Raw genomic sequence first — 14,848 nt, 5'->3', positions numbered from 1 at the left:
AACAGAGGCAATATAATTTTGGCAACTTCAAACTCTGCTCATTTCACCTCTGTAGTAATTTTGTAAGTATAATGGAAGATAAAATTACTCTCAGGTATGGACCAAATTATCCTGTGTGCTTAAATAATGTCAGCAGTTAACTTCCTGCTATCATTGTTGGAGAAGAATATGGTGATGTTTCAAGACTTCATAGTTGATATATATTTGTCTTTTGAGAAGGTATGGAATTGAGTTCATTTCAACTATTGAATGTGTAATTTTTACATTACTATCCACATGTCATTTTAATGTTTCTTGAAGAAAAGTTTTGCTATGCAAATTTTTAAGTAAACCATATATTCTTTGAGCTTGTTTGAAACTAGTTGTTGGTGGAGAAAAGAAACATTGGTGATGGTCACTTTATATTTTTTCCCAAAAGCAGATGGGTAATGGCCTCTACTGCTTATTAGAATTATGTTGGAACCTGGTTAGAAAATAGTAACTTTAATAATCCTTGGAGGGACTGTAATCTAGAACAGAGGTGTCAAAATCATCCTGGTCACATATGCTTGGAAGTGTAGTCTGAACTAGATTAAAATTGGGAGATGCTTGACAAAATATATATATATATACTACAACAGACAGTTTGTGGTTTTCCAAGTCATATTTCTATTTGTGCTCTACTTTGTGATACCACTTATCTTAGAGGCATTAGTCACCAGATAAATTAAGTTTGAGCAATATTTGTTTATAAATATTATGCTCAAAATAGTTTTTAGATGGGCAAAAATTGTTTGGAACAGCTTGATGTAAAGTTTTTGATCATGTTGACCACGTTTGTGACTTCATAACTACAAGACTAAAAAGATACTGGTTTCTAGAAAATGAGTTTCAATTAAAATTGGGAGATAAGTGGTTAGCTTAAAAATAGGTAATGGTTATTTTATTACAATGCACCTCCCCCCCACATACACACACCTAAATTGGACCTAATATGTCGATTTCAATATATTTGAAGGACTTAATATTTGACCAGATATTTTTAGTCCTTACAAGTACATCATATATAAAATTGAATTTTGTTTGAAATTGTTTCCTACAAATGTTTCATGCAAATTATCTTTAAATTGCTTAGAAACTGTCATAAATTAACATTGTCATAAATCTAGGAAACCTAAATACTATTTTCTACTTACCTGAACTTTTATCCTTTGGTAGTTTTGGTCTTATATTTAAAATGTGAAAGTTTAGTTGGTGAAGTTTGCTTACCACCTTTAATTACAATTTTTTTGGCTTTTGTTCATACTTTCCTTTTGCTCTTAAATATTTCAATTATTCCTGCATCCAGACAATTTCAATTTCTCCACACTTTTCACCTTTAAACTTCAAAATATTAGAAGCTTTTAGTCAGGGTCTGCTTTTATTGGAAGAAGAATGTGTAAACCACTTAAAAGTATTCCATGCCTACAAAATATATGCATTTTATTGTTTGGTTAATGAATTTTTTTTTCTTGCTTTTTGGAGGGAGGGAAGGACAGGGCAGTTGGAGTTAAGTGACTTGCCCAAGGTCACACAGCTAGTATGTGTTAAGTGTCTGAGGCTGGATTTGAACTCGGGTCTTCCTGACTTCAGGGCCAGTGCTCTATTCATTGCACCATCTAGCTGCCCTGATTAATGATTCTTTACATATATATATATATATATATATATATATGTGTATATACTTTAAAAACTTTTTTTTCCTTTTCACCAAATTTCTATGGGGAAAAATTCCTCAATAGTTATAAGGCTACCTTTCATTTATTACCAGTTGCTGACAATGTAGTCCATGAATTCCACATAAACCCTTTTTGTGAGCAAGGATTAATATTTTGAAATTTGCTACAGCCTTCTTCCTATTTTTGTACTCTTAGGTTATCATGGATGTTTGCCCTTAAGAATATAGTGACAGCATATATATGTATGTATATGTATATAACACATTCATATGCACACACATACATATGTATGTATGTGAATGATAGGGATAGAACCATTAGATCAAGGTACACATGTTAGCTAATGAACAGATTAAGAAACATGGAGAAAACTTTATAAATACCAATAAATGACTTCAATTTTTTGGTTTATTTTCCGGTGATCTCAGTATGAGCTACCCTGATTTCTATATACTTACTGTTGCTATTCTTATTAATGGACTCAAATGTGTGATAATAGGACTTGTATATTTTTTTAATTACTCTTGAACTGTTAACTTCATATTTGTGTTCCCTTTATTCACCAGCTTTACAATGTCACCCATTATACTTAATGCAGAGGACTTTACGGTACAGTACAGTTCTTCAGTGCCTGTGTAGTGGATTTCTGCATAAGTTTATGACATGAGACATGTCTAAGTCAAGCATGTCTTTGATCAGAAGTGATGAAGATGAGGAATGGCTAGCCAGAATCCAGTATTGGTATCTGTTAATACAAAGAGAACTTTAAAAGGACAACTTTCTGGGCATTGGGTAAATGAATTCTCAAATGAGGTTGGACTAGAAATAAAGAAGAAAATACATAGATGTGTGGTGAATTGTACCCACATTGATATCAGATTAAAATATAATAGCACATGAACCCTTGTGGAAACAAGGACAGGGTAGCAAGTTTAAGCCAATGACCAGTTCTAATAGTCACTTGATTTTTTTTTTTTTAATTATGTTCTTGTATGCTGAAGAGAAATTGAATTAAAAGGGGATGAATGGGGAAAGGAACTTTTCTGGTTCATTTATTTTTAGTTTTCAACATCCCCCTTTTAAAAGATTTTTGAGTTCTAGATTTTTCCTTCTCTCCTCCCCCTCTCTTCAATTCAGCATGCAGTTTGATATAGGCTATACATATACAATCATACTTCCACATTAGTCATGTTGTGAAAGAAGAATCAGAACAAAAAGGCAAAACCATGAGAAAGAAAAAAATGAAAATGTTATGCATTCATCTGCATTAAGATTCCACAGTTCTTTTCTCTGGATGTGGATGGCATTTTCCATCATGACTCTTTTGGAATTGTCTTAGATCATTTTATTAGTGGGAAGAGCCAAGTCTATCAAAATTAATTGTCACACAAAGTTTCTGTTACTAATGTTCTGGTTCTGCTCACTTCACTCAGTATCAGTTCATGTATGTATTTAGGAGAGAACTTTGTCAGGTTCTCTTCCTCCACTCCCCTCTGTACTGCTCCCAGAATGAGGCACTAATGGTTTTCTCACCCACATCAACAGTAAGACTATAGCTATAGTACAGGATTTTTTTTTTTTTTTTTTTTTTTGTAGTTTAAACATTTATTTTTCTGTACAGAGAATCAGTGTTAGACACCAGGAAAAAGTGTCACTATAACAGCAGTTTTGTAAAACAGGTGAATAAGTTTTGATGTGGTTACAATAACTTGGAAATAAACAGAAGTATTCCTTGGCCTGTACCCTATCTCTACTTGGAACTGTAAGTTCTGATAGGAAACCATACTTATAAATTAATTTCTTTGACAATTCAATTCTAATTATAATGGCTAACATTTATATAGCAATTATATAGCACCTACTATGTTGCAGGCACTTTATTTGATCCTCACAATAACGCTGGAAGGTAGGTGCTGTTTATTGTTCCCATTTTATGGTGGGGGAAGCAGATTGACATAAGTTAGGTGACTGACCCAAAGTCACATAGACATAAGGGTCTGAGGACAGATTAGAACTGGGGTCTTCCTGATTCTAGGACCAGCACTCTTATCCATCTCACAATCTGGCTATACTTAAGTAAGCCTTAGAATAAACAGGGTACAACTGTTTACCAGCTAAAATTTCTAAAGGTAAGAAAAACCCATAAAAATATTGGGGGATTAGGCCAATTTATCATTGTAAGAACAAAATTTAAGAGAATTTAAGCTTTTGTTTTATAAGATGCCAAGCCCATAGTGAGATAAGAGGCACTAGAACCCATGTCTTCTGACATATTTATTAGGACTGTTTTCTCTTAAGCTTATCACCTTTGCCTGTCTCCTTTTGATTTATTAAATTGATTTAAATTCCCATTTTTAGAGTCTTAGAGGTTTGGCATGGGTAAAAAAATATAGGTAAAATGGGAAGAATTTAAATTCCCATCTTTAGAGTTCTAGAGGTTCGGCATAGGTAAAAAGGGAAGAATTCTCTTAACCTCCCATTTTCACAGTAGAACTCGGTATCTTGGATTTGTCCGTGACTTGAAAATTAGGAAAAGACTTCCAGCTAGGTTTCAGCTTAGATGAAGCATGGCAGTAGATGGGATAAAAACCTTTATTTTGCCCTTACTGGAACACTGATACTGTTTTTTGCTTAGAAAAAAATTATGTTTGTATACCCGTAATCAAAAAGGAAATTTCCAAGGCATGTCAGTCACACTTTGGCTGCTTATCTCCACAAAAGTGTCGGAGGAAGAAAAAGTACTTCCCATTATAATGTGCTGCGGCAAAGCAGTGGACAACTTCCTTGTCACATTCGCACATCATTTCTTGGCACTTGGTCTGGTTGGCAGCACATTCCACCCTATGGCCTTTGCATTCCCAATTATAGCGTTGCATCTTGGGGGAACAGCCAGCCTCCTCAGCCTTCCTATAACAGCAATCATGTTTTCGGCAGCACCAGTCGGTTTTGTCCCGGGGCCAACCAGTTCCTCCAAGGCCACAGTAGCAGCCATAGCTCACGTAAGCCAGTGGTGAGCGGTTTGTAGCACAGTTCGTAGCTCCGGCCAACTGCAAGACTCCCCTCCGATGCACATGGGATTTCCCTGAAACAGTTGTGCAGAGCAGTAGCAGTAGCAGGGCCACAAGCTCCATCTCGGCTGGGCGGCAGGTGCTAAGTGCTGCTCGGGATGGCTGACCCCTCCACAGACACCTAGCCGCTCTAGTTCTCAGCGTTCCACCCCCGCCCCCCAGCTGACCAGGGCTAGAGGGGGCCGGATTCCTGGGAGGAGTCACTGGGCTGGGGGTAGCTGAGCTCTCTCTGGGCAGAGGCACCTGTCCTAAGCACCTTGGCCCCATCGACTGAACTAAAGAAAAGCCTGGCTGGAGTGAGTGAGAAGAATTCTGGGTCTGAATAGCGCCCCAGAATTTTTTTCTAAGAGGCCTAGCTTGTTCTTTGCAATTGGGAATGTTTTTGTTAAAGCCTTAAATTTTCTTTTAAAGTGATTTTCTTTCACTTTTGCTTCTAGCTGCTGTGCTCCAAATAATACAGGAGCTAGAAAAGAATAAACTAGCAATTGAATGCTGTAGAAGTGATTTCCTTAGTTGAGATGTTTCTGTGAAAGTTTTTTGAAAGTTAGAACTTTCCCTCCAAACTTTGTTGAAACAATGCTATTTTTGTGTGTCCTTGAGATTGAGACACAATTAGACATTAATTGGCAGGCAAATGTGTTTCTATTGTAGTGAGAAGTGTAATAAAGGTCTCTTATCTCAAAAATCCAGAACTGACAGCACTGTACATAAAAAGAGAAACTAGTGAGGGGCCTTAGTAGATATAGTGGTGACCCTGGAGTCAGGAATACTCCTCCGGAGTTCATATCCCTCCCTCAGATACTAGCTTTATCACCCTGGGCAAGTCACTTAACCCCGGTTGCCTCAGTTTCCTCACCTGTAAAAATGAGCTGGAGGAGGAAATGGCAAACTACAATAGTATCTTTGCTAAGAAAACCCCAAGGGGCACAACTGAACAACAAAAGTACCTCTTCGCCTGTTTTCTGTGACATGGAATGGTTTGTAATATTTGCTTCACAAGGTTTTTTAACAAATTGATGAGTGATGAGTATCAATTATAGCATCAGCTGAAAGGGCCTGTGAGGCCATCACTTCACACCCTCATTTTGCAGATGAGGAATCTTGATCCTGAACAACAGCGACAAACTAAAAAAGAGGGCCACTAATCCATTTATAAGGATCCCTACTGGCTACATCATCTAAGTTTTAAAAATGTAATGTTACCTATGCTATAGTGAATTTTCATGAAGTATTTCTCAATTATATTTTAATCCTGTTCTGTTGTACCTGGGAGTGTTGTGAACTCGTGTTTGCGCTTCTGTGGTAGAGGTTGTGATTTCCACAAGGTGATCCAGGGAGGAAGGTCAATATTCCTTTTCTGTGAATTTCCTTTCCTATTCGTGAATCACCCATCAAGTCTTTATTAAGTGCCTTTCTATGTGCTGTACACTGTGTTAAAAAGTATGCAAAGAAAAAGGCAAATGTGTAAGCTGTGGAGATAATGCTATCTTCCATCTTGGTATATTAGGATAAATAATCCAGTGGCCAACTATTTACAATATTAAATTCTAAATTGTAAAAAATTTAGATCAAACCAATGCAGCACAGCATAGAGTACCACAAACTTGGTTTCTATAGTTTTTAATCTTCCTGGGGACCATTCAGTCCTCAATTATTAAATATCTTCAGGTTTACTTTTCTATTTAAAATCTTTTGTTCAACCTTTGTGAGCAACACCCATTTTTTAGTTCAGAAGAAAATACATATATTAGGTATATGTATATGTATGTATATAGAACTTTGTATCCTCAGAACTAGATAATGTTGACACATTGCTGATTCAGGAAGGGTTTTATTCATGTGTGTATACATATATGTACATGGGAATATATATGTATATTTTGTATGTATACATACTTTTCACTATGATAACAGTTCAAAATAAGACATTTATCAAGTGCTGAATATGCAACCCTTAAGCTTAGAGTGGGTGGGGTGGGGGTCGGTTTCCTGCTCTCCAGGAATTTACAAGTAGATAGATGTGACCATAAGAACAGTACTGTGCTATACTCTGGAAAATACCGACCACCAAATTGCAAACTCTAAGACTGTCTTTTGTTAACCATCTCAAATTGTAGCCTCCTCTGCCCCAACTTTTTTTTTTAAGTATTAAATAGAGAAGTAGTATAAAATTTTCACCATAGGTTAGGTGCGAAAAGATGAGTGAAGCTGTCTCTTACTCTAAAATGTAGTTTTGCTGCCCTTGAAGACATGAAAAAGAACTCTGCAACTAGTTCTGAAGGATAAAATGTATAGACAGGATGGCAACTGCAATTCACCAAGCATTTGCTGGGCATCGAGATACTAGGGGTATAATGACAAACATAAAACTATGTACATAGAAAACTAAATACAAAATGCATGCACAATTAGTTCGCAGCTAAGAACACTAGCATCTAGCGAGGAAGGGGCGACAGAGGAGGATGAGCTTCCTGTCAGAATTTTAACTTGAGCTGGATCCTGGATGAAGCCAGGAATTCTGTGAAGAAGAAAGACTGCATTCCAAGCATGGAGACCGGCAGTCGGGTGACTCACACTTGATGATAATAAATAATAAGTAGCTTTTATAACAGAGCCTACTGTGTGTCAGATACTTTACAAGTATCTCATTTGATCCTCACAATAACCCTGGAAGTGAGACACTATTAACCCCATTTTACAGTGAAGGAAACTGAGGTTGTGACATGCCAAAGGTTTATACAGTATCCAAGATTGGACTCGAACTCGTCTTCCTGGCTCCAAGCCCACCTGCCTGTTATGTACTAGGCCCTGTGCTAAGTGTGGTAACACAAAGAAAAGAAAAAAAAAAAGAATCCCACGAAGTTTGGTTTCACCACATCCCGGGAAGTAGGTGCTGTTCCATAGAAACAGGGTGTATGCAAGATACTTTGGAGGCAGTCTTAGAGAGAGGGGTCTAGCATTAAGGAAGACCAAGAAAGGCTTACAGAAAGCAGAGTTTTAGCTGAGACTTGGTGGGAGGCAGAGATGAGGACTGTCCAAACGTGACAACAACACTTAGAGTTTGGTGATGGGGGGGGGGGGTCTTGTGCAAGGAACAGTAGGCCAGTGTGATTAGATCATAATATTTTGGAGAGAGTAAGATGTAAGAAGACTGTGAAGGCAGAAGGGGGACAGGTTATGAAGAACTTTGAAAGCTTAACGGCATTTTATATTTGATCGTGGAGGTGACAGCAGCTCACTGGGGTTTATTGAACGAAGGGAATAGAAAAGAAGGAGCTATGGTCAGAGCTGCACTTCAGAAAGGTCAGTTTGATAGCTAAGCAGCGGGTGACTTGGAGTGGAGAGAGACTTGAGTCAGGGACATCAGCTAGTAGGCTATTGCAATAATCTGTTATTCAATACACATTTATTAAGCATCTACTACTTGCTGGGCATTATGCTAAGCACTAGGGATACAAAGAAGGTGAGAATGAAATAGATTATTATTTTATCATATTATATATTATTAAATTAGTAACCGATGATTAAATAGGAGGTTTTCTCTTTTATTTCTGCATTCAGGGACCAGCCCCTGCAGGCCAGTCAGTGGGTCTCTGAAGGATATTGCTGATAGATGAGATTGCCCAAATCCTCTGGGTATATGTCCTGGGATCTTGGACAGGATCCCACCCACTAAAAGATCTTGCTTTTGTTTAGAGCATAACCAGACCGAATCTGGGTGAATTCTTGCCTTTAGGAAATAAGCCCATGTCATTATGCCCCTCCGCTGGAGTTTAGGGTAACCCAGCTTATGAAGAGAAAACCAACCATAGTGGTCTGGGTAGAGATGGATTACTTTGTCCACACTGCTGGAGGCAGCCGGGTCTCGTGATTAAGGTATATTCTTAGGAGGAGCTGAATGCTTTTATTCATTAATATATCCCCCCCCCCCATTAATTGTTCACCAATCAAGGTTGATTTTTACCTGTCAGAGGCATTGCCTTTTCCAAAGGTATTTAAGCATTCAGTAATTGCCATAGTTTGTCTTTGGTTACCAAGAAAGACCACTGACCATCAATTTATTGGTTATCAGCTAGCCTAATTAATAAATTATTAATTACACAGAAACTGAGTCTCGGCTTTTCATTCATTTCAAGACAACCCTTGTTCTCAAGGAGTTCACATTCTAACTGGGGAGACAATATGTATAGATATATATGGATAAATTGGGAATAATCATCAGAGGGAAGAAGGAAACAAAATTAAGATCAGGAAATTTTTCCTGTAGAAGGTGGGATTTTAACTGGAACTGAAAAAAATCCAGGGGAAGCAAGAGGCAGAGATGAGGAAGAGAATTCTAAGAATGGGGAGACACTTGAGTCAAGAGATAGCCAGTCATGAAGCTGCAAAGAGGCCCAGGTCATTGAATCACAGAGTCATTTAGGGATGGGGGGTGCTATGAAGTATGTGAAAACTGGACAGGTGTGTGTGTGTAGGGAGGGAGTATGAAGGTCTTTGAACACCAGAGGATTTTATATGTTCCTGGAGATGCTAGGGAGATACTGGGGGTTATTGCGTAGGATATGACCTAGTCAGACCTGCACTTTTAAGTGGGGGATGTGCTAGAATAGAGAGAAATGTGGCAGAGTGACCAACCCATAGGGTGTTGAAAGAATGGTGGTATCCTCAGCCACAGTAGGAAGTTAGGAATAGGAGAGGATTTTGGAGGTAAGATAATGGGTTCAGCTTTGGACATGTTGAACTGAAGATGTCTATTGGATCTACTTTGAGATGCCTAAATGGCAGTTGGAGATGTGAGACTGGAGACTGATAGAGATGTCCAGACCTGCATAGAAATGATACTTGAAACCATGGGAGGTGATAAGGTCATCAACTGAATTATTACAGGAGAAGAGAAGAGGGCCCTGGACTGAGCGTTGGGAAACCTTATTGAGCATAACATGAATAAAGATTCAGCAAAGGAGATAAAGATCATTCAGAGACATAGAAGGTGAACCAGTGAGGGGGCAGTCACAAAAACCTAAAGAGAAGAGAGTATTAAGGAGAAAGAGGTGATCAATAGTCAAAGATTGCAGAGAATTCAAGTAGGATGAGGATTAAGAAAGGCCATTAGATGTGGCAATTAAGAGATGAGTAGTTTTAATAAATTAGTAATTTTGGAGAGATCAGTTTTAACTGAGTGATGCAAAGAATTAAGAGAGTAACAAAAAAGGTAATGGTGGCATCTATAGGAACAGACCTTAAGTTTAGCTATAAAAGGGAGGAGAGATAAAAGATTTTATTTGTTATTGACGGATGCATCAACACTAGCTAAAATGAGTGGGTTTTTTGAGGATGGGGGAAGATATGGGCATGTTTGGAGATGAAGAGAAGCAGCAAGAAGATAGGGAGTGACCGAAGATGAGTGAGAAAATAGGGGATCTGCATGAGAATTTGGGATGAAATGGAATCACTTGTGTGTGCAAAGGTGCTAGCCTTGGGAAGGATAAAGATTATTTCTCCATGTGAAACAGGGGCAAAGGAAGAAATAGTGGCAGAAGGCATCTGAGTGATATGAGATAGAGAAGAAGGGAGAAGAGGGAACTCTGTGAATGTCCTCAAATTTTTTTTTTAGTGACATATGAGTCAAGGTGCCTTTTTATAGAGATCATGCATGGATATTATTGATGGAATGCTGTGTACAGGAAACAACAAATAATCCATTTTGGCTAAAATTCAGAGTATGTAAAAGAGAATAAAGTACTATTAACTTGGAAAGGTAGCCTGGAGTCAGATTGTGGAGGACTTTAAGTTAAATTGAAGAGCCAGTGGAGTTTCTTGAGTAGGGTAGTGACAATGACTGGCAATTCATTGACAAGTGAAAAGATAAGAGGGAGAAAAGCTCAGGTTATTATAAGGTCCAGGTGAGAGTTGATAAGGGCCTGAACTGAACTGGTGGTCAGGTGAGTGAAGAGAAGGTGATAGATATGAGAAACGTGGAGGCAGAATGGTAAGATTTGGCAATTGATTGGATATGGACAATGGCAGCATTGTTGGGATTAATATATAGCCTCCTAAGGTTAATACTTAAGATCATGGGATCTTAGGGTTTAGAGTTGGAAGCTGATTTAGCCCAACCTCCTCATTTTACATATTAGAAAACTGAAGCCTGGAGAAGTTTGCCTCACCCAAGATCACAGAGGTATTTAAGGGACAATGCTGAGATTTGAACCCAATCCTCCTCTCTCTTTAAATGCTGTGTTGTTTCTTTTACATATGTGATAGGACCATTAGGTACCAGAGTTCCCCTCTCCATATACATGCAACATGAATTAGGCTATGGGTTGTTTTTTATTTTTCTCCTGAAAGATGATAAACCTGTCCTCGGGAATTTTTTGACCCATGGGATCAAGGCTCAAGATGTGCCTGCTAAGGCAGCTTCCTGGTAGCCTCTGACCTATTATTGTGGCTTCCTGATCATGGGCCCTCCAGACTTGGCAGGTGTTGCAAGACAAAATCACCATGCCCTGCCCTGTTGACCAGAGGTATTTAGGATATGAGGGGCACTGCATCTACCCACTTAAATGCAGGTTAAGTCTGAGAGTATCCTTGTTGAACATCTTTTCTATCCTATGGTTCAATAAAAATTTTGTGGCCTGTAGAAAGACCTTCAAGTGCCCACCCCATTTTACTCCAGTATGGAACTTCACCTACTAACAGTTTCAGACATACCCATCACAACTTACTTTGAAGGGGACAATGAATGCTAATTAGTATGAGTAAATGCCATTACGATTTTTGAAGAAAAAAAGGCAGTCTTCTCATATTATAGTCATGTCTACCTAATAATACCATATAAAAGTACAGTAGGAATCCTGGCCACTCTTTTTTTTGAGTTTCAGCTGTATTGGGTGTATGTGTGTGTGATGGGGAGGGGTGAGGAAAGAGGGGAAGTGTCTGTTGAAATGGCCAGGTGGTAGCAGCTTTGATAATGACACTTTCTCCAGCTGTGCCATTTGATCCCTAGACACTTTTGACGGTGGACTAGCTTATCTTGGTCTCTTAGGGCAGGCTCGGCTGTTCTTGGCACCCACCCTGTACTGTCAGGCCTGATTAGAGAGGAGCCCTCCATTAGCCAAAGCAGGTCCAAGACATTGCTGTCCTTGCTACTTGATGCCATGAATGAGCTATGGATGGGCTCCAAACACTGTTTGGATATAGAAGAGCTCTTACGTTGTTTCCAGAAGTTGTTTCTCACCTCTGTCCCACACTTACCACCCCCAACTATCAAGTTCATTGTCTTTCCCAGCTAACACAACAGTTGTGGTTCATTTGCCTTTTTGTTTTTGTCTGACTGTTTGGCATAAGCTTCTACCTGGAGAAGATTACTTAAATTTTGCTGTTGTATTTCTCCCTCCTCCTCCCATCTTTCTCCCCAGGGAATAATAGGCATAGACAATAATAGCAACAAATTATCACACATTTTCTCAGAAAAAGGAGACCAAACTTGGGTTAAAAGTAGAAAGTTTGATGGGAGTTTTTCCCTTGGGCCCCAGTACTTTTCTATTATTCTTTGTACTGCATTACATGACTATTTCAGAACTTGAAAATTAGAGATATGTAAAACACCTGATGTCAGTGAATACCTCCCCCCCATACTTGTTTATTGACCTTTACAAGACCAACTTTTTATTCATTCCGAAACAAAACAAAACTGCTAATTCTAGAGTTTTGGTGCCACCTAGTGGCATAATACAATACCACATGAAGAGAGTGACATTTTGAAAGCAGCTCCAACATCCTTGGGGTCAGAGTTGAGGCTATCACCAGGGGGCCAAGTGCCAACATTGAGTTGGGGTGAGAAGGAGGAGACTGTTGGAATTATTTCTCCCTCCTGCCATGGAATATTTGGCATCCAACAGTACTCTTCCTTCCCTCATACCCACACGTACCATGGCCTTCAAGGGGAAAGTTCCACTGATTGCTAAGGGACTCCTTAGTCCCCTCAAGAAACCCAGGTTCAGTATGGAAACAAGTGCATGGAAGGCATTGGGTGTCTCAGTGCTATTGCTACCGCTTCCAGTAAACTATTATTTATTTGGAAAATGAAATAATACATTCTTTAAGGGCAAGGACTTTTTATTTTTGTCCCCCCCCCCTTCCTTTTTTTAGTACCTTTTTCAGTGCCTGGTATATAGCAAGTGATTAATAAATACCTATTGATTGATTGATTGTAGCACCTACTGGTTGGTAACAAAACTGGTTGGTATAAGATTATAAATAACTGTTATGTTCCAGTGTCATACTTTCATGGGGTTTGGGGAGTAGGGTTTGGGGGAGATAACCTGCTCAGAGAAATGAAGAGATGGCTGACCCAGGCCCCCTCCTTAAATGAAAGTTCTGAGAGGAGCCATCTAATCAGGGAGAGAAACTTTCTAGGTCTGAGTTTTAGGGCTGAGGTGATCTTCCAGGATGAGATGTTTCTGGGGGGGCAGAGGGACATATGGGAAAGTGTGGTGTGTAGCCTGGTGTTAAATTACATAGCATTTGTGTTTGCTTTATCATTTTTTCACCATATTTAAAATTGTGTTCACTAAAGCCTAGGGACATGAAAACAGAAATTTCTGCCAGTGAATAATAATAGGGAGTGATGATGTCTCAGAAGGACTATTTGATTCAATACTTTTAAGGATTTCTGATTTCACTGATGAAGGCACTTCTTCCGTCAACCCTGAAACCTTCCCCACAGTCATCAAAATCATCAGAAACTCCACAACTTATTAGATGGGGCTTTGATGGTTACTGTGGTCAAATATTGTATCGGCACATAACTAACCTGGTGATAAATCTCTCTGCCCTTACCAATACTGTTCCTACTGTGTCAGATAAAGTTCTTATCTGTTGCCTTATCCTTGTGTAGAGGTGACCTTGGTCTCCTGAGGGCTCTGCTGTTAGTCTACAAGTTCTAGAGATCTTACCCCACCAGAACTGTTTCAAGTATTGCTGCAGTGACAATTAGAAGGAATATCTGATAAAATACATTCTAGATCAGAAGTTCTCAAACTTATTTGACCTACCACTCCCTTTAAAAAAATTACTTAGCTCCCACATTACCATGACATTGCCATAACAATACCACAGCAAGCCCACCCCAAAATCTACTTTCTTTAACTCTTTAATGTTTTTTTAAAGTTGTGTCATTTCAAAAAATATAATTTCCACTTTGTATGTTCTTCTTGAATTGGTGTTTATTTTGCTTGTGATTATCACCTCTCCAATTCTATCTTTTCTCTCAAACTCCCCTACTTCCTGTCCTGGTTTCTCTATTTAAATTTACATAATATAATATAAATATTAAATTTATTTATTTAAATATTCATTTATACTAAGTAAGCTCTGTGTACCCGTGTTCTATCCTCCTTCTCCTGATTCAATTGTGAGTGAGGTTCATGAGATTCCTGCTTCTCCTTCTGTCTCCTTATTTGTATACTTCTGATGTGCTTCCATTGTGAGAAATAATGCATTCTTCCCTTTCCTAATTTCTTTCCTATTGTGTTCCTTTTCCCCTTCTTTAGAAAAAACCTTTATTAAATAAAACAAAAAAAATTGCTCGGTACTCCCCTGGAAAACTTCCTTTAGAGGTTTACCTTTAACCCTTTAAAAGTTTTTTTTTTTTAGAAATTTGCATCATTTCAAAAAAAAATGTAAATTAAAAAAATGATGCATCTTAAATTTAATGGTTTATTGTAAATTTGTGGACTTTTTTCTGCATTGAAATTTTGATGATGAAATATTTTGTCATGTAACCATATAGTATCATATTGTAAACAAGTCATTAAATGCATATATATTCCTGCCAGTGCATGCTGGATTACCCGACAATGTGCAACATACTCACCACCTGCCAAAACTTGCTCCTTAAGACCTGTTGGCAGGCTTGACCACTTACATTTTGTGTGTTTATTTGGAAAATAATGTAATCACTAGGACTAACTCTGTTACACAGCAGATGAAACCTATATGGTTTTAAAATTTTTTCTCCTCTTCTTTCCTTATGCTTTCTTGCCCCCTTATTTTTTTTTTCATTTTTCAAATGCTTTATTA

General features: G+C 38.3%; 1 protein-coding gene across 1 annotated transcript; it reads right to left on the bottom strand.

Annotated features, from left to right (window-relative positions):
* LOC138167512 (group 10 secretory phospholipase A2-like) lies at nucleotides 1–4,828 on the bottom strand. The gene has a single exon (XM_069096463.1). It carries the CDS (start codon nucleotides 4,826–4,828, stop codon nucleotides 4,385–4,387), a length of 444 nt encoding a protein of 147 aa, XP_068952564.1. The 3' UTR covers nucleotides 1–4,384.
* Nucleotides 4,829–14,848: the final 10,020 nt, after the last annotated feature.

This window comes from Petaurus breviceps, unplaced genomic scaffold, assembly GCF_028583685.1.
Source record: "Petaurus breviceps papuanus isolate PSGF00001 unplaced genomic scaffold, PetGlider_PUasm1.0 229, whole genome shotgun sequence".
Taxonomy (NCBI): domain Eukaryota; kingdom Metazoa; phylum Chordata; class Mammalia; order Diprotodontia; family Petauridae; genus Petaurus; species Petaurus breviceps.
This window is presented reverse-complemented; position numbering and strand designations above follow the sequence as displayed.